Source organism: Lepus europaeus, chromosome 15, assembly GCF_033115175.1.
Source record: "Lepus europaeus isolate LE1 chromosome 15, mLepTim1.pri, whole genome shotgun sequence".
NCBI classification, from domain to species: domain Eukaryota; kingdom Metazoa; phylum Chordata; class Mammalia; order Lagomorpha; family Leporidae; genus Lepus; species Lepus europaeus.
Genome location: NC_084841.1, coordinates 29,795,186 through 29,820,199, shown reverse-complemented (window position 1 = coordinate 29,820,199; position 25,014 = coordinate 29,795,186). Strand labels below are relative to the sequence as shown.

Below are 25,014 nucleotides of genomic sequence, written 5' to 3'. Positions count from 1 at the left end.
CTCTTATATGGATGGGATGCTGGTGTAACTCCAGGGCCTATAGGCAGGAAGTATGGTTGCAGTTTAGCTGTTCTAGGCCTTAGGTGTGCATCTCAGAAGAAGCATTTTTATTATCACTTTCTTTTTGTATGATGTTGGGACCTTAGATGTGACTACTTTGTGACGGTTTAATCAGAACCTCCTTTGACCGTGTTCCTTAGTTCCTGGGACGTCTCACTCTGAGTTTGGAATGGCTGGGCGCGTGCATCCTGAGGCGGCACTCGGAGTTGTCCAGGCCATGGCTCGCTTCATGACTGCCTATTTCACCAACCAGCTGCTTTGCATTTTGCCACCTCACAATGTGAATATTCTTCCTCCACTGCATACGAAAGCAGGTAATGTGGTCAAGGAACGATTTTCTCTTTGCACTTTTTTTAAGTTTCTGCATTTTATGAATCCTGTCATGAAAAATTTGCCCACTCCCTGAAAATAAAGTTGTTGCAGAATCTTGCTTTTCTCCAGCAGGAGCATTGGCCTTTGCAACACTCTAACTTTCTCCATCCTGTTCTTGGGCTCCTTTCACAGTTTTCTTGAGGTGCTTTCCTTCTCATATGAACCAGTTCATGTAAATCTGTGTTTGGATTTATTTTTCTTTGTGTAGTTCTTGGATTTGTAAATCCTGCCAAAGCCACTTGGGTTGCCATCACCAAAATGGATTCTGTTTTGACTCTGTTTCTGAATTTCTGTCTGAAGCATTGTTGCCTTCCAGGGGTGGAGGATGTCAGTGACATCTCTTTCATCAAGCCCTTGGTTGGTCACGACCTTCCTGGACCATAAGGTTACAGGGTGTTTACAAAAAAGCTCATCAGTGCTTACAAAAAAAATAAAAATGGTGTAGCACATGTGTACTATTATTGTAGCCCATTTTGTAGGTATACCTTGCTGTGGTTTTGTGTGGAAAATAATAGTGGAAGAGATAAATACACTCTTGTAAGGAGGCATGAGTTTGGATACATGAGTTGTAAGTAGAATATCCATTTTCTTTAATTTGCTCACAGATCAGTCCCTTCGGTTTATTCCTCTGCAACACTCTAAGGTGGCAAGTGCTGTTAGAGATCAGAATCTCTCCAATGTGTGGACCGTTGAATATGCCCTTGAATTACTATTTATTGGTGGCCTGATTCCAGAGGCGGTATGGTTGGCACATAAACTTGGAGACTGGAAGACATCTGTTTCAATTGGTGTAGCTTTCCAATTTTTCTGTAAACGTGATAGCAGTTTCAAGAGGTGTGTATTTTTAGGGAAACATGCAATATGATATTCACCTAAAGATGTGTTATATATCTTTTATTTTGGTATTAATATGTTAAATGGAATCCTTAGGTCAACATTGTCCAAATAGCACTTTCTTTTTTAAAAAGATTTATTTATTTATTTGAAAGGAAGAGTTAGAGAGGCAGAGGCAGATAGAGAGAGAGGTCTTTATTTGCTGGTTCACTCTCCAGATGGCTGTAATGGCCAGAGCTGAGCCAATCCAAAGCCAGGAGCCAGAGCTTCTTCTGAAATCTCCCACGTGGGTGCAGGACCCCAAGGACTTGGGCCATCCTCTAGTGCTTTCCCAGGCCATAGCAGAGAGCTAGATTGGAAGTGGAGCAGCCAGGACTTTAACCAACACCCATATGGCATACCGGTGTGGCAGGCAGAGACCCAGTCCACTGTGCCACAATGCTGACCCCACCAACTGCTTAATTTCTCATCCAGCTCCCTGCTAATGTGCCTGGGAAAGCAGCAGCAGATGACCCAACTGCTTGGGCCCCTGCACCACATGGGAGACCAGGAAAAAGCTGCTGGCTCCTGGCTTCAGTCTGAAACAGCCATGGTCATTGTGGCCATCTAGGGAGTAAACCAGCAACAGATGGGGGATCTCTCTCTCTGTCACTCCCTCTTACTCTCTGTAACTCTGACTTCCAAATAAATAAAAGTAAATCTTCAAAAAACAATTCTAAGAAAAAGAGCTTATAGTCAGTGGAGTGTTTATTTCATAATAGGATTTGAGTTTTAAAACAAATTAAACTTATCTATGATTTTAACTTTTTGAATGCTGTGGCACTGTTATATCTTTTCTATATTTTTCAATTGAGTCTTTTTTTTTAAAGATTTATTTATTTGAAAGTCAGAGTTATACAGAGAGAGAAGGAAAAGCAGAGAGAGAGGTGTCTTATATTTGCTGGTTCACTCACCAGTTGGCTGCAACGGCGGCTGGAGCTGTGCCGATCCAAAGCCAGGAGCCAGGAGCTTCCTCTGGGTCTCCCCTGCGAGAGCAGGGGTCCAAGGACTTGGGCCATACTGTTTTCCCAGGCCATAGCAGATAGCTGGATTGGAAGTAGAGCAACTGGGACTCGAACTGGTGCCCATACGCAATGCTGGCACTGCAGGTGGCAGCTTTACCTGCTAAGTCATAGTGCTGGCCCACCTTTTTTTTTTAATTAACTGCTCTGTACCAAGCCTTATGCCAAGTACTTTAGCAGATATAAACGTGTCACTATACCTAAGACACTTAAGCTTTATAATAGAGAAAATAGGAGAAACCATTATAATAATTTAATAGTATGGTGGGCCGGCGCCGTGGCTCAATAGGCTAATCCTCCACCTTGCAGCACCGGCATACCAGGTTCTAGTCCCGGTCGGGGCGCCGGATTCTGTCCCGGTTGCCCCTCTTCCAGGCCAGCTCTCTGCTGTGGCCCTGGAGTGCAGTGGAGGATGGCCCAAGTGCTTGAGCCCTGCACCCTATGGGAGACCAGGAGAGGCACCTGGCTCCTGCCTTCGGATCAGCGCGGTGCGCCGGCCGCAGCGCGCTGGCTGCGGCGGCCATTGGAGGGTGAACCAACGGCAAAGGAAGACCTTTCTCTCTGTCTCTCTCTCTCACTGTCCACTCTGCCTGTCAAAAAAAAAAAAAAAAATTTAATAGTATGGTAAGAAAACTGCCAGTGGTCTCGTGAGGTATGTGATAATACCAAGTAAGGGGAAATGCAGGAAAATATTTTATGTAGTAAATGTCATTTGGGATGGCATGGAACCCAGATAGGCTCTTGACAAATTGAGTAATGAATGAGAGAGAAAACGCTCCAAGCTTGAGCAAAGGCATCTGGCAAAAAACAAGTTTTGGTTTGTTTGAATAGCATGTGCATGTAATACAGAAGGAAAAATGAATGGAGAAATGTATAGGCTCTTAACTGTGGGGAGCATTCATAGAGAATTTACTCAAATTTTTATTTTCAAAACAAAGGACAGATAAAGTGAATTCCATTGTTTCTTAAAATTTCATGATTAGTACTTGTGTGAAATCTTTGATTTTCTCAAAATTTGGTTTCATTTCCTTTGATATGATGTTCTTTCAGGTCTAAAAAAAAGGGTCTGAATCTCCCATTAAATATGGCTCCAGCACAGATTTTCCAGGAAAAATTGCAATGTTTTTTGGGTCAGCCAGCCTCTGTGGAAACAAGAAATGAAATCCACTCAAAATGTAAACAGTTTACAGGTGTGTTATCTATATAAGATCTGATACATTTATCAGGTTAAAATAAACCCTGTGATAGTTTTCAAAAAAAGTTTGTACATATCTATAAATATATTAGCACTTTGAAATAAGCTTACCCAAAATAAAGTATGATATTTATACTTAATCATAGGAGCATCCAAAACTGATGACAGCTCATAATGTGAGAGTTAGTAACTGAACGACTTCCTTACTTTCTATACATATCATTATACTAATTGTATTTTGCTACATTTGGATCATTTTCTTTTGTAGACATAGGATCATGGGATCCTGGAATGGTACTTGAAGTGATTTACTTCAACTCTTACCTACTGCGTAAATGATACTTTTTTTTTAACTTTAAAAAAGTGGTGTTATAAAATTAAAAAAAAAAAGCATTGCATATTTTATAAAGATTTTCCTAGATATATTAAAAAGTTATCTGTTTTACAGAAGGCAAAACATGATTAAATCAGTTGTGTGCAGTTGTGTGTATTTGATGGTAAAACCAGGATAACTCTGGGGACTTTGTGTGTGTATGTGTGTTTAAAGACTTGTTTATTTATTTGAAAGAGTGACGGGATGTAGTGGGGAGGGAGGGAGGGAGAGAGAGAGAGAGAGAGAGAGAGAGAGATCTTCCATCTGCTGTTTTAAAGGCTCAGGAATTCCATCCAGGTCTTCCACGGGAGTGGCAGGAACCCAAGGACTTGGCCCATCATCATCTGCTACCTTCCCAGGCATGTTAGCAGGAAGGTGGATCAGAAGCAGAGCAGTCGGGACTTGAACTGGTCCTCCCATGGTGGTTTAACCAGGCTCCTGCCCTTGTGTTTTTATTAAAGCTTGACTTCATTAAAGAGTGAGACTTCTTCCTATAGATTTCTACAAGTTACAAACTTTTGGCCAGCACCACGGCTCAATGGGCTAATCCTCCGCCTTGTGGCGCTGGCACACCAGGTTCTAGTCCCGGTTGGGGCACCGGATTCTGTCCCGGTTGCCCCTCTTCCAGGCCAGCTCTCTGCTACGGCCCGGAAGTGCAGTGGAGGATGGCCCAAGTGCTTGGACCCTGCACCCTATAGGAGACCAGGAGAAGCACCTGGCTCCTGGCTTCGGATCAGCGTGGTGCACTGGCTGCAGCGTGCCGGCTGCAGCGGCCATTGGAGGGTGAACCAACGGCAAAGGAAGACCTTTCTCTCTGTCTCTCTCTCTTTCACTATCTACTTCTGCCTATCAAAAAAAAAAAAAAAAAAGTTACAAACTTTTTTATAAAGAACATACTTGTTTTTTAAATAGAGATATAAACAGCTCCCATTCACTGGCTCATTCTCCAGTTACCTGTAATGATCAGGGTTGGCCCTGGGTAGAGAGAACCCAGTTACTGAAGCTATTACCACTGTCTCTCAGGGTGAAAGTGAAGTTAGGAGTCAGAGCTCGGCACTGAACCCAGGCATGGGGCTGAGCATCCCAGGCAGCATCTTACTAGGCTAAAGGCTCTCTCTCCTTTAAAAGTTTTTTTTTTTTTTTTAATTTAAATTTTTTTAATTTAAACTTTGAGATAATATCTAATTCTTGGAAATCTGACTATAAACATTTATTTGATAATTTTCTGTGCAGTTCTCTCTTATTTTTCAGTTAATGAGAAGACATTACTACATAAAAGTTGGATTTTAAAAAAAAAACTAGGAAAATACCACCAGTCTGAACTTCTAGTTCTGATAATATGTTGTTTTAGATGACCTGGAAACTCTCCTACAATAAATACGTAGATACAAAGTGCTTCTAGATAAAATATATCTATATAAAGGCCAAATTTTAAAGAAAGTAAGGGAAATTGGCAGAGAACAAAGAGCAGGTTTCTAGTATGTGATAAAAGAAATAAAGGTATAGGTCCACCCAAAGATCCATACATTAATGTTCATAGCAGCTTGTTTTTTTTTTTTTTTTTTGGATGATAAACTTTATTTTTTTAGAAAGCTTTTATTTAATAAATATAAATTTTATTTTATAAGTACAGTGTTTGGAATATAGTAGTTCTTCCTCCCATACCTGCCCTCCCACCCCTCCTGTCCCCCCCTCCTGCTCACTCTCCCATGCCATTCTTCATTGAGATTCATTTTTAATTATCTTTATATACAGAAGATCAACTCTACAGTAAGTAAAGATTTCAACAGTTTACACCCACACAGACACACCAAGTATAAAGTACTGTTTAAAGACAAGTTTTTCTGTTAATTCTCATTGTACAGCTCATTAAGATCAGAAGTCCTACATGGGGAGCAAGTGCAAAGTGACTCCTGTTGTTAACAATTGACACTTTTTTTATAACATCAGTGATCACCCGAGGCTCTTGTCATGAACCGCCAAGGCTATGGAAGCCTTTTGAATCCACAAACTTCGTCATTATTTAGACTGGGCCATAAGCAAAGTGGAAGTTCTCTCCTCCCTTCAGAGAAAAGTACACATCCTTCTTTGATGGTCCCTTTTTACCACTGGGATCTCACTCACAGAGATCCTTCATGTAGGATATTTTTTGCCACAGCGTTTTGGCTTTCCATTCCTGAAATGCTCTCATGGGCTTTTTAGCCACATCCAAATGCCTTAAGGGCTGATTCTGAGGCCAGAGCATAGCAGCTTTTTTCTAATAACCAAAACTTAGAAGCACCCCAGCTGTCCATCACCTAGTGAATTGCATAAACATGTGCAATAGTCCCATAAAAATCCACAGTAAATAATAAAGGGGAGAGAAAAGGATAACATGTGATAACATAGATGAATTGTAGAGTTGTGATGTTAATGAAAGAAATAGGAACAAAGACCACTGCTGTGTGAGTCAATATATGTGGAATTCTATGAAAACAAAGCTAGGGGAAGAGGGAGACACATCAGTGGTTTCCTGGGAGTAAGGGGGCATTGACTACAGAGATACATAAAAACTTGGAGTGATTGAAATGTTCTTACAGTCCTTTATAAATTTGTTAGTTTATTGAGCTATATAATTGGACAGGTGTGAATTTTATTGTTATGTAAATTATGCTTCAGAAAACCTGGTTTAAAAACAAAAAATTGGGAGCAGTTGTTTAGCACAGTGGTTGAATCACCGCTTGGGACACCCATATCCCCTAACAGAGTGCCTGATTCAAGACCTGGCTTCCCTGCTTCTGATCTGCAGATGATGGCTTCAAGTGCTTGGGTCTCTGCCACCCATGGGGAAGACCGGAATTGACTTACAGACCATGGCTTTACTCTGGCGCACCCTGGCTATTCTGAGCGTTTTGGGCAGTGAAGCAGCAGTGAAAGATTCCTTTCTGTCTTTCAAAGAAAAATGAAAAACAAACCCCTCAGAACTCGGCAGATGAGCAGGGGTGTGACATAATTGGAAAATAAACTTAAACAAAATAAAAACTCAGCAGGTGGTTAAAATTATTAGATAAGCTGGCCCAGTGGGTTAAGTTGCTGACTGCAGGGCTGGCATCCCATATGGGTGTTGTTCAAGTCCTGGCTGCTCCACTTCTGAGGAGCCTGGGAAAGCAGCAGAAGATGGCTCAAGTCCTTGGCCCCCACATCCACGTGAGAGACCAGGAGGAAGCCTATGGCTCCTGGCTTCTGCCTGGCGCTTCCATTTAGAGAGTGAACCAGTGGATGGAAGACCTCTCCCTCCTTGTCTCCTTTTCTCTGTGTAACTCTGCCTTTCAAATAAATAAACAAATCTTGTAAATAAAAAAAGACCATCATAAGAGTAGATTAATAAACGTGAGATTAATCTGAGGGACCGGTGCTATGGCGCAGTGGGTTAAAGCCCTGGCCTGCAGTGCCAGCATCCCATATGGGTGCTGGTTTGAGTCTGTGCCACTTCTGATCCAGGTCTCTGCTGTGGCCTGGAAAAGCAGTAGAAGATGGCCCAAGCCCTTGGGCCCCTGCACCCTCATTGGAGACCCAGAGGAAGCTCCTGGCTCCTGAATGGCTCAGCTCTGGCCGTTGCAATCATTTGCTGAGTGAACCAGCGAGTGGAAGACCTTTCTCTCTCTCTGGTTCTAACTCTGTAACTGTCTTTCAAATAAATCTTTAAGAAAAAGATTAATTTGATATTACATATATTAAAAAACAGATAATGTAGGTAGACAGATAGATAGATAAGGAGTTGGAAAATCTTAGTAGCATATAAAAGAGAAAGAGCATAGGAATCCAGTACTGTTTACCAACTTCTGGAGAGTGGCTACCTCTGGCTGGGAGAGGGAGTGGAATGTAATTAGTCCTTGAGATTTCAACTATATTTGTAGCATTTTCGTATAAAGAATATAAAGTGAATGTTATCACCAGACAAGGATGAGAAGTCAGTACATGAGTGTTTGTTGTATTATATCTATATTTTGCAGAATGTTTAGAACATTTGTAATAGACAAAGCTTGAAGCCTCCAGCTTTGCTGCCTACATTTCCTTGTGTTCTACCTCTGGGACATGTCCACATATATATAGTTATTTTATATGGCTGAAGCCATATTTTACATAGGATCATTTTGCATTTTTCTATTTTTTAGCTTAAGTAAATTTTACTAGTTTTTATCATTATAAAACTATGATAGACAATTAAGAAAAAGCAACATGGGATGATGCCTGTGTTCTTGGTTGCAGTGTCTGAGTTTAGTACCTGGTTCTGCCTCTGGCTCTTCCTGTTCCTCCTCCTCTGCTTCCCACTGATGGAGATATTGGGAGGCAGCAGTGATGACTCAAGTGACTGAGTTCTTACCATCCACGTGGGAGACCTGGGTTGAGCTCCCAGGTGCCAGTTTGGTTTGGCCCAGTCCTGGCCATTATTTAGGTAGTTTACCAGCATACATAGCATTCTGCCTCTATACTACTCATTAATTTTAAACAAAAGGAAAAAAAGTTACTCACTCATGGTCTTCAATTAGTGTCTATTTTGGTGTCTTTCTTGACATTGTTTTTCCCATTAATATTTCTTCAAGTATTTTTTTTGACAGTGTTACATGCCAAGAATATCTTTATTGTGTAGTTGTTAAATCTTAAGTAATTCTGGAAAGAAAAAGTCTTATGCTGTGGTTTTTTATAATTGTAGAGTAACAGTATAGTTCATAAATTTCTGTAAGTTTGGATGTTTCGCATGTCAACAAATATGTGTGTTCTAGACTGTTAGCTTTCTCAGATTCAAAATTTTATACTACAAAATGAGAGTTTCTATGTAAATTTTAACCAGATTTTGTGTTTGCTAGATCCCATTGAAGAGGAAGATGCAAACCTGCTGTTTGGTTCAGTGCAGGAGGTACTGAAGGCCTCAGTTATGGCTGATGCAGATATTCTCTCAGGGTCATTTCAGCTTCTGATGGACTCTGCCAAGGACTTCAGCAGGAGGCTGTGGGGCTTGGTGCCAGTCGGCTTGTATCTTCCAGCTCCGCCATTGTACTGTCCCCAGCCAGCTGTTCTTAGTGAAGTAAGCGTAGTCTACTCTTTTCATTCATTTGAAGTGAGTTTTGTCCAGTCTTTAAAATAAACTTGTATATTATCAGGGAATGTATTAAACTGATGTTTACATTTCTTTTCTCCTTAACATACAGATGATAATAGTATAGGTTGAATATCCCTTATCTGTTTTGCTTGGGGCCAGAAGTCTTTTTTGGGTTTGAAAGTTTTCAGATTTTGGAATACTTGCCTAAACATATAGTGAGGTACCATGGGAATGAGTCCGTACTTACCTTATTTGCATATATTAAAGGTGATATTATACAATATTTAAGAATTTATTTATTTGAAAGGAGAATGACAGGGAGGGAGAGACAGAGAGCATTTCCATGTGCTGATTCACTCCCCAAATGGCCACAGTATTCAGGACTGGGCCAGGCCAAAGCCAGGAGCCCATTCTGGTGTCCTGCGTGGGTGGCAAGGAGCCCAGGTACTTGTACCATCTCTCACCACCCTCCCAGGCACATTAACAGGAAGCTGGATCAGAAGCAGAGTAGCTGGGACTTAAGCTGACACTCTAGATTTGGGATGCCAGTGTAGCAGGCAGCCGCTAAACCTGCTGTGCGACAATGCCAGCCTGTATACTGTATTTTTAATAATATTTTTTTTGGACAGGCAGAGTGGACAGTGAGAGAGACAGAAAGGTCTTCCTTTTCTGTTGGTTCACCCCCCAATGGCCACTGCGGCAGGTGTGCTGTGGCCAAGTATTTTCAATAATTTCACAGAATTAAATTTTCCAGTTGGATTATATTGGTACTCAGAAAGTTTTGGATTTTGGAACATTTCAGATTGGAGATATTCTACTTGTGCCTTTCAAGGCATTTTTGTGAAGCTTCAGTGAGAAATGCTGTTAAAGCTTCTAGTTCAGGAACTGGGTTATGTGGGAAGCATTCAATTATGAATGTTAACAATTATAGTGATGTAGCACAATAAAGAAGTTTCTCATTAATCTTTTAAAGGCTGGGCATTTTTTTTTTTTTTTGGATAAGAATGAAATAACAAATGTCAGAATTAGAAGTCGTATTTTTCCATCTTTTATTTACTTCATTGTCTCACTTTTTTGAAAGACTTATTTTGATTTTGCTTTGATTGGAAACCTTATTTTTTTTTTCTGCTGGATTATTTAACTGATATAATTGTCTTGTAAATAGCAATACTGTGTTCTTCTCCAGAACTTTGCCTTGGCTGAGGAAGGGAACACATTTTGCTTGAGAGAAGCTCTGTAAACGTTTTACCAGTGGAGTCAAGAGTACTGGGCTTACGTGTTATAGAGTAAGACTTGGGACTAAGGTTAGCTTGGGACTGTACATTGTTTGAAGGGAGAGAGAACTTTAGAAAGAGCTATGGTTGGGATCTCATAGTCTATGCCTCAGAATTGCCTTTATAAATCTCCAGGAGCATTCTAGTTTGAGAAGCCCTAAATATCAATAACCTATCTGTATTTTCACTGTAACATTTTACTTTTTCTTATTACCAGCCACTAAACTTGTTTTATTTTCCCCAGGAAGATGGTGATGATCTTCTTCTAAAAGCTGAAAAAGATAATCGCCAAAAGGTGTCTGGAATCCTTCAGCGTGTTCTCCTACTTTTCCGAGCTGCTCACTGTTCAGTCCCTGTGGCGCAGTGGTATATCTTGCAGTTGAGGTGGGCACGAAAAGTCATGCAGAAGGTACAGAAATGTCTTGGTCATTTATGTACCTACCACGTTGGACAGCTAACGTGTACAAATACGAGGGGTCTTCAAAATGTTCATGGAAAGCACATGTTATGAAAAAGCTGTGCCTGGATTTAAAATTTTTTTTTTATCAAAAGAAACTTAAAATTCCATTTTCCACTAACTTATTGAAGTACTCTCTTTCTTTCTCTCTTTTTTTTTTCCTACTATTTATTTATTTAACTTTTATTTAATGAACATAAATTTCCAGTGTACAGCTTATGGATTACAGTGGCTTCCCCCTCCCATAACTTCCCTCCCACCCGCAACCCTCCCCTCTCCCGCTCCCTCTCCCCTTCCATTTGCATCAAGATTCATTTTCAATTCTCTTTATATACAGAAGATCAATTTAGTATAAAGGTTTCAACAGTTTGCACCCACATAGACACACAAAGTGAAACATACTGTTTGAGTACTAGTTATAGCATCAAATCAAAATGTACAGCACATTAAGGACAGAGATCCCACATGAGGAGCAAGTGCACAGTGGCTCCTGTTGTTGACCCAACAAATTGACACTCTAGTTTATGGTGCCAGTAACCACCCTAGGCTGTCGTCATGAGTTGCCAAGGCTATGGAAGCCTTCCAAGTTTGCCGACTCTGATCATATTTCGACAAGGTCATAAAAGACAGGGTGAGGATAGTAACCAATGATCCTAAGAGTGGCATTTACCAGGTTTGAACAATTATACAGCATTAAGTGGGGAAGAGGACCATCAGTACACACAGGTTGGGAGTAGAGCCATTGGTGGTAGAGTAGAGGTTATGATTACAAAGGAATGAGGCCCAAGTACGCTAGACAGGGTCTAGAACAAAGGACAGAGTCATTATTAGATGTGCTAAGAAAGGTGCTGTCTAAGTTACAATTAAGTTTTCTGATTGAGAGGCAAATAGAACCTGATAGAAGGGGCTTGATAATAATCTGGTGGGCTATTTATTTATTTGAGAGACAGAGTTATAAGCAGAGAGAAGGAGAGATAGAGAGATCTTCCACTGAATCACTCCCCAAATGGCTGCAATGGCCAGAGCTGGGTCTATACAAAGCCGGGAGCCAAGGACTTCTTCCTAGTCTCCCACATGGGTGCAGGTACCCAAGCACTTGGGGCCATCCTCCACTGTTTTCCGAGGCCATTAACAGAGACCTGGATCGGAAGTAGATCAGTCGAGACTTGAACTGGCACCCATATTGCATGCTGGTGCCACGGGTGGAGGCTTAACTTGCCATGCCACAGCACCGGCTGCAAACTACCCTCATATTTATACTATAATTTTTTTTTTTTTTTTTGACAGGCAGAGTGGAAAGAGTGAGACAGAGAGAAAGGTCTTCCTTTTTCCGTTGGTTCACCCCCCAGTGGCCGCTGCAGCTGGCGTGCTGCGGCCGGCGCACCGCGCTGATCCGAAGCTAGGAGCCAAGTGCTTCCTCCTGGTCTCCCATGCGGGTGCAGGGCCCAAGGACTTGGGCCATCCTCCACTGCACTCCCGGGCCACAGCAGAGAGCTGGACTGGAAGAGGAGCAACCGGGACAGAATCCGGTGCCCTGACTGGGACCAGAACCCGGTGTGCTGGCATCGCAGGCAGAGGATTAGCCTATTGAGCCACAGCGCTGGCCTATACTATAATATTTTTAATAGTGACATTGTTCCAAGGACCCTTGCCCTATGTATCTGTGGATTTCAGGCTTATATACAGTAAGCATCCTAGGCAGACCTAGTTCTTTGTGCTCAAGGTGAGGGCCCTGAACTTGTTCTCTGGGTCAGTCCCATCCTGGCTGGCAATAGATAGTGGTGTCTAATGGGAATAATAGTTACTCCTTTCCTCACCTCACAATTAGTCTCAGTTTAAATTGAGCCTAGGGTCTTACCCTACTTCTCCTTGAGGTATTATTGTATGGGGCTTCTTTAGGTTCAGAGCATGAAAGGTCAGTTAGTTCTTGGCTATTTATTTTCCATGGTCTCCACTAATCAGCATCTATCCCCTTTGCTGTTTCCTGAGAAGTACAAGTCAGTCTGACTCTTGATCCTTCATCCTCCTCCTCTTCTTCTTCTTTTTTAATTGATTTATTTAAAACAGTGACAGTGAGGGACAGAAACAGCCAGAGATTTTCCCATCTCATCATTCACTTCTCAAATGCCTGCAACAACCAGGGCTAGGCCAAATGAAAACCAGAATCCAGAATTCCATCTGGGTTTCCCACATGGGTGATAGGGACCCACCTTTTTTTTTTTTTTTTTTTAAAGATTTATTTATTTATTTGAAAGGCAGAGTTACAGAAAAGTAGAGACAGAGAGAGAGAGGTCTTCCATCCTCTGGTTCACTCCCCATATGGCTGCAATGACTGGAGCTGCGCCGATCTGAAGCCAGGAGCCTCTTCAGGTCTCCCACGTGGGTGCAGCGGTCCAAGGACTTGGGCCATCTTCTGCTTTCCCAGGTCATAGCAGAGAGCTGGATCAGAAATGGAGCAGCCGGGACTTGAACCAGTGCCCGTATGGGATGCCGGCACTGCAGGTGGTGCCTTTACCCGCTATGCCACAGCGCTGGCCCCAGGGACCCACATTTTTACTATCATCTGCCGTCTTCCAAGATGTGCTTTAGCAGGAAACTGGATCAGCAGGAAAGGGGGGTACTCACACCCACCCATTCTAGTATAGGATACAGACATCTGAAGTAGCATCGTAACTGCTGTCCTGGGTGCACCAATGCCCATTCCATGGACAAGGTGTCTCAACCATTAGACCCCAAGCTCTCATAAGGCCAATCAAGGTAGCAGCTTCATATATCTTCAGAGTTTTAAGAGCAGGTTGTTTTAAGACTCAGGATGGGGGCCAGTGCTGTGGTGTAGGATATAAAGCTGCCACTTGCAGTGCTGGTATTCCATATGGGTTCGAGTCCCGGCTTCTCCACTTCTGATCCAGCCCTCTGCTATTTCCTGGGAAAGCAGTAGAAGATGGCCCAAGTCCTTGGGCTCCTGCACCCTTGTGGGAGACCCAGAAGAAGCTCCTGGCTTTGGATTGGTGCAGCTCCAGCTGTTGCAGCCATCTGGAGAGTGAACCAGTGGATGGAAGATCTGTCTCTCAGAGTCTCTCTCTCTGTGCCTCTTTGTAACTCTACCTTCAAATAAATAAATAAATAAATGTTTTAAAGCAAAGACTCAGGTTGTTGGCATAAATCAGTTCCATGTGGCTGTAGGACTGGGGTTCCCAATTCTTTGCTGGCTCTACCTTTCCACCTCTTGGTGGCATCCTGCTTGTAAATCCCATTAATGTATTTGACAGTAAGTCTGTCATTAATGCACTTCAAAGGCGATTTGATTAGGTCAAGTCTTAAGTAGAGGGCAAGAATAGATTACAAACCTGCTGCTCATCCTTTCTAGTTTAGTCTCTCAGATTGCTCTTCTTGTATATGTAATGGCCCTCCACACTTTTTTTTTTTTTATTGATTTGTTAGAGAAACTGAGTAATTTATCCTGTGTCTTACTCTAGTTCAGTCATTTCCTCAGTTAAAGTTGTTTAACCTGTTCTTTCCCTTTTGTTTTCTTTAACCTGTTGATCAGTCTGTATTCATTGCGATAGATTTGGTAAGGTTCAGATTTTCTTCAAAATGAATCCCTCACAGGTGTGGTATACTTCCCTGTTGTAGCATTTCAGGTGGCACGTGGGCTTGTTTATTTCATTTTTATTGTCAGTAAGGTTAATCAGTTTGGGTCATGCCACATCTTCTGTCAAGTTCCCCATCAACCCTTCGTTTTTACTTAATTTATTGTTTAATTGATGATCCTTTCCTGGAGTCATCACTTTTAGATGTTGCCAAATTGTGACTTTATAATTCTGTCATTATTATTATTATTATTTTGACAGGCAGAGTGGACAGTGAGAGAGAGAGAGACAGAGAGAAAGGTCTTCTTTTTGCCCTTGGTTCACCCTCCAATGGCCGCCGCGGCCAGCGCGCTGCGGTCGGCGCACCGCTTTGATCCCAAGGCAGGAGCCAGGTACTTATCCTGGTCTCCCATGGGGTGCAGGGCCCAAGCACTTGGGCCATCCTCCACTGCCTTCCCGGGCCATAGCAGAGAGCTGGCCTGGAAGAGGGGCAACCGGGACAGAATTCGGCGCCCCGACTGGGACTAGAACCCGGTGTGCTGGCGCCACTAGGCAGAGGATTAGCCTGTTGAGCCACGGCGCCGGCCCATTACTTTTTTTAAAATTTACATATATAGACATAAGATTTTAGAACTTGTTTTTAGATACTATACATGGTTCTGTCTTGGATAAGATTTAGATACTTAAATTTTTTTGAAATAAATGTGTCTTCTTTTTTTAAAGATTTCTTTATTTATTTGAAAGTCAGAGTTAAACAAAGAGAGAAGGAGAGGCAGAGAGAGAGGTCTTCCATCTGCTGGTTCACTCCCCAGTTGGCCGCAACAGCTGGAGCTGCACTGATCAGAAACCAGGGGCCAGAAGCTTCTTCCAGATCTCCCACACGAGTGCAGGGGCCCAAGGACTTCAGCCATTTTCTACTGCTTTCCCAGGCTATAGCAGAGAGCTGGATTGGAAGTGGAGCACCTGGGACTTGAACCGGCACCCAAATGGGATGCCGGCATTGCAGGCGACTGCTTTACCAGCTACGCCATAGCACTAGCCCCTAGATACTTAAATTTTTTTAATATATGTATTTATTTGACAGAGTTACAGACAGAGAGAGAGACAGAAAGGTCTCCCTTCCATTGGTTCACTCCCCAAATGGCCGCCACAGCCGGCGCTGTGCCGATCCGAACCCAGGAGCCAGGTGCTTCTTCCTGGTCTCCCACGTGGGTTCAGGGGCCCAAGCACTTGGGCCATCCTCCACTGCCCTCCTGGGCCACAGCAGAGAGCTGGACTGGAAGAGGAGCAACCAGGACTAGAACTGGTGCCCATATGGGGTGCCGGTGCCTCAGGTGGAGGATTAACCAAGTGAGCCATGGCGCTGGCCCCTAGATACTTAAATTTTAAAATTATCTTTCTTATGCCTGTGGGAAAAGCCAGAGATAGTGTTAGATTCATTTGTACAGGGAAAGTGATTAACGAGTGTAAATGATTTGTTTAAAACTTTTTTTCTCTTTTGAGATATAATTTAATAAATTTCTTTAATTATATTTGTAAATTAAGTTTTCGAGAGTACAACTAACTTCTCTGTATTTTTCTAGTGCTCAGAGAAATTGAGCTGTTTTCTATTCTGTATGCTTCCTCTTACCTGCCTTGTTCTTTATACTTTCCCTAAAAAAATGTTTTATGTTACTGACAGTTAACATATTTTATTATTTACTTCCAGATTCGAATGAAAGGGTCCCTACCTTCATTGAGTCCTTTCCCTCAGTCCTTGCTTAATTACTGTAAAGGAGGAATAGCGTTCTTTAGACCAGGAGCAACTGGAGACCACAAGCTTGATGACGTTTCTACCAAAGCAATAGGTTTGTCCAAGATGATCATCTGGCTTAGAGATTAGGCCTTAATATAAATGATGATACATTTTTCATTTGATACAGGCTCAAAACTATTGACTTTGATGTCGTTTGTTCTATGATCTTTTATCCTGTGTTTACTAGTAAATACTGTACTTTAACAGCTATGGATGTACAAAGGAACTTCAAAAAACCTTGAAATAGGCCAGCGCCGCGGCTTACTAGGCTAATCCTCTGCCTTGCGGCGCCGGCACACCGGGTTCTAGTCCCGGTCGGGGCACCGATCCTGTCCCGGTTGCCCCTCTTCCAGGCCAGCTCTCTGCTGTGGCCCGGGAGTGCAGTGGAGGATGGCCCAAGTGCTTGGGCCCTGCACCCCATGGGAGACCAGGAGAAGCACCTGGCTCCTGCCATCGGATCAGCGCGGTGCGCCGGCCGCAGCGTGCTACCGCGGCGGCCATTGGAGGGTGAACCAACGGCAAAAGGAAGACCTTTCTCTCTGTCTCTCTCTCACTATCCACTCTGCCTGTCAAAAAAAAAAAAAAAAAAAAAAAAAAACCTTGAAATAAAATAAAAGTTTAGGGGCTGATGCCGTGGCTCACTTGGTTAATCCTCTGCCTGCAGTGCCAGCATCTGATATGGGCACCGGTTCTAGTCCTGGTTGCTCCTCTTCCAGTCCAGCTCTCTGCTGTGGCCCGGGAAGGCAGTGGAGGATGGCCCAAGTGCTTGGGTCCCTGCACCCGCATGGGGGAACAGGAAGAAGCCCTTGGCTCCTGGCTTCGGATCGGCATAGCTCCAGCCACAGTGGTCATTAGGGGGGTGAACCAACGGAAGGAAGACCTTTCTCTCTGTCTCTCACTGTCTAACTCATCTGTCAAATATAAAAAAAAAGTTTACTTTGCAAAAAGTTTTTAAAAATGTGTGCATAATTTTTCAGTAATATACCTTATCCGTGAAGGTTTCTCTTAGGCATTTTTTCAAAAATTTTGTACCAAAATATTTATATTTGTATAAGTCCATTTTCCCTGAACTTTTTGAAATACTTCCATACATTTATTATGTGTGTGCTAGTACATGTGTTTCTATTTTTATAGAAAACAAATTATAACACCTATGACATTGTCATGTTTTCGTTAGTTAAATTTGGGATACTTTTTTTTTTTTTTAAGTTTATTTGTTCTGGAGCCCAGCATTGTCACATAGTGGTTAAAGCTCCTGCCTGTGATGCTGGCATCCCATGTGGGTGCTGGTTCATATTCCAGCTGCTCCACTTCTGAACCAGTTCCTTGCTGGTGGCCCAGGAAAGCAACAGAAGATGGCACAACTACTTAGGCCCTTGCCTCCCATATGGGAGACCTGGATGAAGCTCCTGGCTCCTGGCTTTGGCTTTGCCCAGCCCTGGCCATGCAGCCATCTGATGAGTGAACCAGTGAATAGATCTCTCTGTGTTTGTCTCTGTCCCTGTCTCTCTCTTTTTACCCTTTCACATAAATACATTTTTAAAAAGAAAAACATCAATTGGGACATTGTATATCTAGCTGAAGGAAAAAAACTGAAAAACAGTGTGATTAAAAAACCACAAAATTGGTGGCCTAACTTGCTGTATCTCAACTCTGGCTCCTATTTCCTATCTGCTAAAACAGCATGCCAAATCTTACGATTCCTTAAGATTAGTGGGTAAAAAAGATGATTTATATGCCTTCATTTTACTTATTAAAATCATTTTATTCTTAAAAATATGTGGTAGAAGGCCGGCGCCATGGCTTACCTGGCTAATCTTCCATCTGTAGTGCTGGCATCCCGGGTTCTAGTCCCAGTTGGAGCGCTGGATTCTGTCCCGGTTGCTCCTCTTCCAGTCCAGCTCTCTGCTATGGCCCGGGAAGGCAGTGGAGGATGGCCCAAGTGCTTGGGCCCTGCACCCGCATGGGAGACCAGGAGGAAGCGCCTGGCTCCTGGCTTTGGATCAGCGCAGCGCGCTGGCCGTAGCGGCCATTTGGGGGCTGAACAAACGGAAAAGAAAGACCTTTCTCTCTCTCTCTCTCACTGTCTAACTCTGCCTGTCAAAAAAAAAAAAAAAAAAGTGGTAGAGAACTGTCATCTGCTAGTTTACTTTCCAAATTTCTTTTCTTTTCTTTCTTTTCTATTTTTTAATTTTTTTAAAATTTATTTAATTTATTTTGACAGGCAGAGTGGATAGTGAGAGAGAGAGACAGAGAGAAAGGTGTTCCTTTTTGCCGTTGGTTCACCCTCCAATGGCTGCTGCGGCCGGTGCATCGCGCTGATCCGAAGCCAGGAGCCAGGTGCTTCTCCTGGTTACCCATGCGGGTGCAGGGCCCAAGCACTTGGGCCATCCTCCACTGCCTTCCCGGGCCATAGCAGAGAGCTGGCCTGGAAGAGGGGCAACCGGGATAGAATCTGGCGCCCCAACCGGGACTAGAACCCGGTGTGCCGGCGCCGCAAGGCGGAGGATTAGCCTGTTAAGCCACGGCGCCAGCCTTATGTTCCAAATTTCTACAATGTTTGGGATTGGGTTAGGGCCAAAGCCAGAAGCCAGGAATTCATTCATTTCTTTCTTTTTATAAGATTTATTTATTTATTTGAGAGGCAGAGATATGGAGAGAAGGAGAGAGAGAGAATCTTCTATCCTCAAATGGCCACAATGGCAGGGGCTGGGCAAGGCTGAAGCCGGGAGCCAGGAGCTTCTTCCCGGTCTCCCATGTGGTTGCAGAGGCCCAAGTACTGTGGCCAACCTTGTTTTATTTTTATTTTTTTAAAGATTTATTTCATTTACTTGAAAGACAGAGTTATAGAGAGAGGTGGAGACAGAGAATTCTTCCATCTGCTGGTTTACTCTCCAGATGGCTGCAATGGATGGAGCTTTGTCAATCCGAACCCAGGAGCCAGGAGCTTCTTCCAGGTCTCCCATGTGGGTGCAGGGGTCCAAGGACTTGGGCCATCACCTACTGCTTTCCCAATCCATTAGCAGAGAGTTGGATCAGAAGAGGAGCAGCCGAGACTAGAACTGGCACCCATGTGGGATGCCAGTGCTTCAGGTCAGGGCTTTAACCCGCTGAGCCACATCGCTGGCTCTGGGACCATCTTAAGTGGAGTAGCTGGGACTCAAACCAGTGCTTATACGGGATGCTGGTGCTGCAGGTGGCAACTTAAGCTTCTGCGCCACAGTGCCATCTCCGGGAGCCAGGAATTCAATCCAAGTCTCCCATGTTGGTGACAGTAACCCAGTTACTGGAGCCATCACACTGCCTCCCAGAGCCTGAATTGGAAGGAAACCTAAGTCAAGAGCTGGAGTTGGGTATTCAGGTTAGGTACTCCACTCTGGGAAGTGGATATCTTTTATTTATTTGAAAGGCAGTCCCAGAGAGAGGGAGATAGAGAGAACTTCCATCTGCTGGTTCACTCCCAGAGCTAAGCTGGTTCAAAGCCAGAATCTAGGAACTTTTTCTAGGTCTCCCATGTGGGTGCAGGGCCCCAGGATTTGGGCCATCCTACTCTCCTGCTTTCTTAGGTGCATTAGCAGGGAGCTGGATCAGAAGTGGAGAAACCAGGACTTGAACTGGCACCCATTTGGGATGTCAGGGCTACAGACAGTGGCTTTACCTTCTATGACACAGCACCAGCCCAGGGACATGGATATCTTTTTGAAAGGTAGAATTAGAGAGACAAAAGCAGAGAGAGAGAGGTCTTTCATCTGGTGGTTCACTCCCCAGATAGCTGCAACGGCTGGAGCTGAGCCGATCAGGAGCCATGAGCCAGGATCTTCCTCTGGATTTCCCACACGGTGCAGGAGCCAAGGACTCGGGCCCTCTTCTACTGCTTTCCCAGGCCATAGCAGAGAGCTGACTCACAAGTGGAGCAGTCAGGAATCGAAACAGTGCCATATAGGATGTGGGCATTGCAGCCAGTGGCCTTTCCCACTATGCCACAGTGCCGGCCCCAGATGTGGCCATCTTAATCAACATCTTGACCACTAAGCCAAATGCCCATTCTGTATGCCTTTATTTTGATGTTTATATTGAAAATTTATTATTCGTATTTCCTCTTGTAAATAATTTTCTATTCACGGCCTAAAAGTTCATCTAAAGCTTTAGATGTCATTCTACTCTTTTAAATCCAATCAGAAGTTGATGGTGGGGAAGGTGGGTTGTAGTATAAAAATGTCTTTAGGTGATTCTGGTAATCTCCCTGGGAGCTTATAGGATTTGTAGAAGACCTAAATTCTGCTCAGTTTCCAAATTTCTTTTTTTTTTTTTTTTTTTTTGACAGGCAGAGTGGATAGTGAGAGAGAGAGAGAGACAGAGAGAAAGGTCTTCCTTTGCCGTTGGTTCACCCTCCAATGGCCATCGCGGCTGGCGTGCTGCGGCCGGCACGCCGCGCTGATCCCAAGGCAGGAGCCAGGTGCTTCTCCTGGTCTCCCATGGGGTGCAGGGCCCAAGCACTTGGGCCATCCTCCACTGCCTTCCCGGGCCATAGCAGAGAGCTGGCCTGGAAGAGGGGCAACCAGGACAGAATCCGGTGCCCCGACCGGGACTAGAACCCGGTGTGCTGTTGCTGCTAGGCGGAGGATTAGCCTGTTGAGCCACGGTGCCGGCCAGTTTCCATAATTTCAAACTGTACTTTCTTGCTCTGTAATGGTTATTTTAAAAATAAGTTAAATAGCTTCTGTAGAAACTGAAAAATTCTGACCATTTATATTAACCACACAACAGTAGAGATGTGCTTTAATTGTTCATACTTAGTTATAGTAAGGAAAATTAAGATTAGCAGAGTAGTGGAAGCTTGCTTTGCTGGCTGAAGTGTGAGCCCTGGCATTGTGTGTAGTTAAATCTTGTTGCTTTGTACAATAGAATATCGGTAGTAAAAACCTTTACTATGTCTATGTTACCACCATGAAAAGATATCCACCATACATTATGTAGAAAATAAATTGCAAAACAGCATACCTAGTACGGTTTTATATCTTTGTGTTCTTATATTGCTTTTAATTTACAAATTATTATTTGAAACAGTATTAAAAATTCAGTTTGATAAATGCATGTCAATAAGTGAGTTTCCTAATAAATTAACTATAGAACTGTGTGTGTTGGCTTTGGAAAGTATCTCCAAAGTTATAAGGCAAGTAAATGATAATAAATGCAATCATTTATTTATTTTATGTTTTCAACATTGATATGCATGCAATATTGATATGCATGATATTGATAAGCATGAAATATTCTAGGGTAATATGCATAAACATTCTGAAAGGTCTCTGATTTTTATAAGGTGTTAAAATGAGAATATGTTTCTTTCATAATCAACAAAATGGAGACATTTATTTAAAAAAAATAAAAACCAGCAGGGGTGGAGTTGTTGTGTTGATATCACACTCATACAATGTTCTTTCCTATTTGTTTTCTTGCTTTAGGTTGTTTCAGAGAACTTTGTGCTTTGTGTTGGATGCTGCATGTCCGTGACAAGTTATCCTTTAGTTGCAGACAGTTTCAGAAAGCAAGAGAAAATGTGAAAGGAGGAAAGGTACTTACCTGCTCAAGAATAAGAAAAATGAACAAATATTACTTTGCAAATTATTACTTAATAGAAGATTTGTTTGTAGCAAAGCTTTCTTTTGAAGTCATTCTGATTTATTCATCTAAACTGAAAAGGAAATGTATTTTTTCTATCTTTTAGGACCTTGAAGTGGAGTTTGATTCTTGTATGGTTGAGCACTGTCTCAGTGCAGTGGACTGGGCATATAGAATGCTGCCGTTCTCTCGTTTTTTTAATATTGAGGAACTTATTCAGGATATAATTTTGAGCCTTCTTGGAGAATTGCCACCAATCAGAAAGGTAATGTGATTGTAGATGAAAATAAAGTAAGTCAGAATCAAATTTTGAAAGATTTTTATTTAAATTTTTTAAGATTTATTTGAAAGGCAGAGTGACAAAAAGAGACAGAAGGAGAAATAGAGAAATCTTCCGTCTACTAGTTTACTCCCCAAATGGCCACAACAGCTGAGACTGGGACAGGCCAAAGCCAGGTGCCAAGAATTCCATTTGGATCTTCCACATGGGTGGCAGGGACCAAGTACTTGGGCCATCATCTGCTGCTTTCCCAGGCACATTAGCAATGAACTGGATTGGAAGCAGAGCAGCTGGGATTGTAACAGATACTCTGATTTAGTATGCTGGTATTGCAAGAGGTGGCTAAACCCAGTGTGTCACAACCCTGGCTCCTGATTTTTCATTTTGTTTTAATTAAGAATGATGATGACTTTCCATATACATCTGGCTTATTTCACTTAGTTTAATCTCTAGGGTCAAAAGACATACTATTTAAATTGTACACATGAGATTGTAAAAGTCAGACTCATGGGAGCAGATAGTAGAATGGTAGTTTCCAGAGGCTAGCGGGACAGGGATATGGAAGATGTTGGTCAGAGGATTCAGTTGCAACATTCAGTTATAAGATGAATAAATTCTGGGAATCTAATTTTTAACATGGTGACTAAAGTTACTAATACTGTATTGCGTACTTGAAATTTGGTAAGGAAAGAGGTTTTATTTGTCCTGTCAAATACACATACCAGGGTATTTCAGAAGGCTTGTGCTAATGGAATTTATTTATTTATTATTTTAAAATTTATTTATTTATTTGAAAATCAGAGTTACACAGAGAGAGGAGAGGCAGAGAGGGAGAGAGAGGTCTTCCCATCCACTGATTCACTCCCTAATTGGCCACAACGGCTGGAGCTGCGCCGATCCGGAGCCAGGAGCTTCTTCCAAGTCTCCCACGCGGGTGCAGGGGCCCAAGGACTTGGGCCATCTTCTACTGTTTTCCCAGGCCATAGCAGAGAGCTGGGTCAGAAGTGGAGCAGCCAGGTCTCAAACCAGCGCCTATATGGGATGCTGGCACTTCAGGCCAGGGCGTTAACCCACTGTGCCACAGTGCCAACCCCTGGTAATGGAATTTAAAAACAAGTTTATCTTGATACAGAAATTTTCAAGTTGTGTTCATAAGGAATCTTCAAAACATCATAGAAAATGCAAGTTATGAAAAAATATGTGCAGATTTACAGTTTTTTGGTACCAGAATAAACTCATCTTTTAATTCCATTTTCTATCAACTCTTGGGAGTATCTTCACATACAAAATGGTAACTTTGTGTGGTGTTGTATTTGTCAGTTTGACATTGGTAACCACATAACGTACAAAGGTACTTCAGAATGTTCTTAGGGCGTTTGGTCCTAGCTGTAAAGATGCGCACATCCTCCATCAGAGAACTTGGATTTGAGTCTCAGCTTCACTGGATTCTAGCTGGCCTCCTACTAGTATGCATCCTGGGAGCAACAGGTGATGACTTGGGTCCCTGCCACCCATCCAGAGAACTCAGTTGAGTTTCTGACTCTGGGTGTTTGGGGAGTGAGCCAGCAGGTGGGAGTTCTCTGTCTGTCTCTCAAAAAAATAAATACATTTTGGAAAGTGAAATTGAAAGATGAGCATATTTTGGTGCAGAATTGTTGAAATCATGTATAGTTTTTTTTACAATATGCCTTTTCTGTGAACTTTTTGATCTTTGTGTGTGTATGAAACTATCATGCCTTAATGTATGTGATTCTTATTTTTCAATTAAATATTCAAGTTTACAGTTAAATGCTAAACTCCAATCGGCAGATTCATGCTCAAGGAGAGCTTTGATCTGACATTGAAAGAATAGTAATGAACACACATTTATGTTTTGAATTAAAATAAAATGTTTGAGGTATGGAAACCAAATATATGCTGCTCATAAAACTTAAAAAATTATTTTTCTGAAGGTAGCTGAAATATTTGTGAAAGCCTTTCCCAATCCTGAGGACATAAGGGTTCCCTTAAGAGAAAAATACCATTCTCTTCAACAGAGACTCAGGCACTACGTTGTAAAAGGTATTTATTATTTGCAATTTCTCAGGTAGCTAAAGTGCTGAAGGTTCTCCTTTTGTTTTGAAAGCACTTATTTCCATTCCTTCCATTCCAGTGCATTTTTGCCTTTCCGGACAGATAGGTGTATGAGAAGGTGAAAGCATTTGGCCATCGAGAAGGGCTGATTCTGTTGTTTTGGAACCAGACAGGGCTGAGTTCATGTCATGACTGTGTTGGTTGGGAACTGTGTGACCCTAGGCAAGTTGCTCAGTTTCTCTGGGTCTCATTTCCTTGTTTGTAAAATGGGCATAACATTACCTGCTTCATAATGTTTATTGAGAGGATTACATGAGGTATATAAAATGAACATATAGTGCTTTGTATATTCCATGTATTTATTGAAAACATGTATTCTTCCTCTCCCTTTATGCTTCTTTATGCTTTTAGTTTTATCCTATGCAACCAAGATAACCGGTTTTATGGAACTTTTTTGTGTGTAGGTGGTAAACTAGATAAAACATAAAATTTGCTCTTCTAATTTTTTTTTATTTAATGAATGCATTTTTACATTGTAGGAATACAGTGGTTCTTTCCCCCATGCCCCCCACCCTGCTCCCATCCCACCTCCCATTCCCTCTCCCATTTCCTTCTTCATTATGTGTCATTTTTAGTATGACTTTATATACAGAGAACCAACTCTATGCTAATCATAGATTTTTAAGATTTTATTTATTTGAGAGGTAGAGCTACAGACAGTGAGAGGGAGAGACAGAGAAAGGTCTTCCGTCTGCTGGTTCACTCCCCAAATGGCCGCAACGGCCAGAGCTATGCTGATCTGAAGCCAGGAGGCAGGAGCTTCCTTTGGGTCTCCCATGTGGGTGCAGGGGCCCAAGGACTTGGGCCATCTTCCACTGCTTTCCCAGGCCATAGCAGAGAGCTGGATCGGAAATGGAGCAGCCGGGGCTAGAACCGGCACCCATATGG

The 25,014-nt window shown here is 42.6% G+C and overlaps 1 protein-coding gene across 7 annotated transcripts in view; it reads left to right on the top strand.

Moving 5' to 3' along the window:
- CPLANE1 (ciliogenesis and planar polarity effector complex subunit 1) overlaps positions 1–25,014 on the top strand; it is a 137,380-nt gene that overhangs the window by 27,238 nt on the left and 85,128 nt on the right. For 6 of the 7 annotated variants that reach the window (XM_062212626.1, XM_062212623.1, XM_062212624.1 and 3 more), the window contains exons 16-24: positions 201–374; positions 1,038–1,266; positions 3,378–3,517; positions 8,743–8,960; positions 10,494–10,658; positions 16,005–16,143; positions 21,557–21,666; positions 21,820–21,978; positions 23,946–24,054. In XM_062212626.1, the coding sequence (XP_062068610.1) occupies positions 201–374; positions 1,038–1,266; positions 3,378–3,517; positions 8,743–8,960; positions 10,494–10,658; positions 16,005–16,143; positions 21,557–21,666; positions 21,820–21,978; positions 23,946–24,054 (1,443 nt within the window). The remainder of the gene's footprint in view (positions 1–200; positions 375–1,037; positions 1,267–3,377; positions 3,518–8,742; positions 8,961–10,493; positions 10,659–16,004; positions 16,144–21,556; positions 21,667–21,819; positions 21,979–23,945; positions 24,055–25,014) is intronic. The other variant, XM_062212627.1, reaches the window with a different exon arrangement.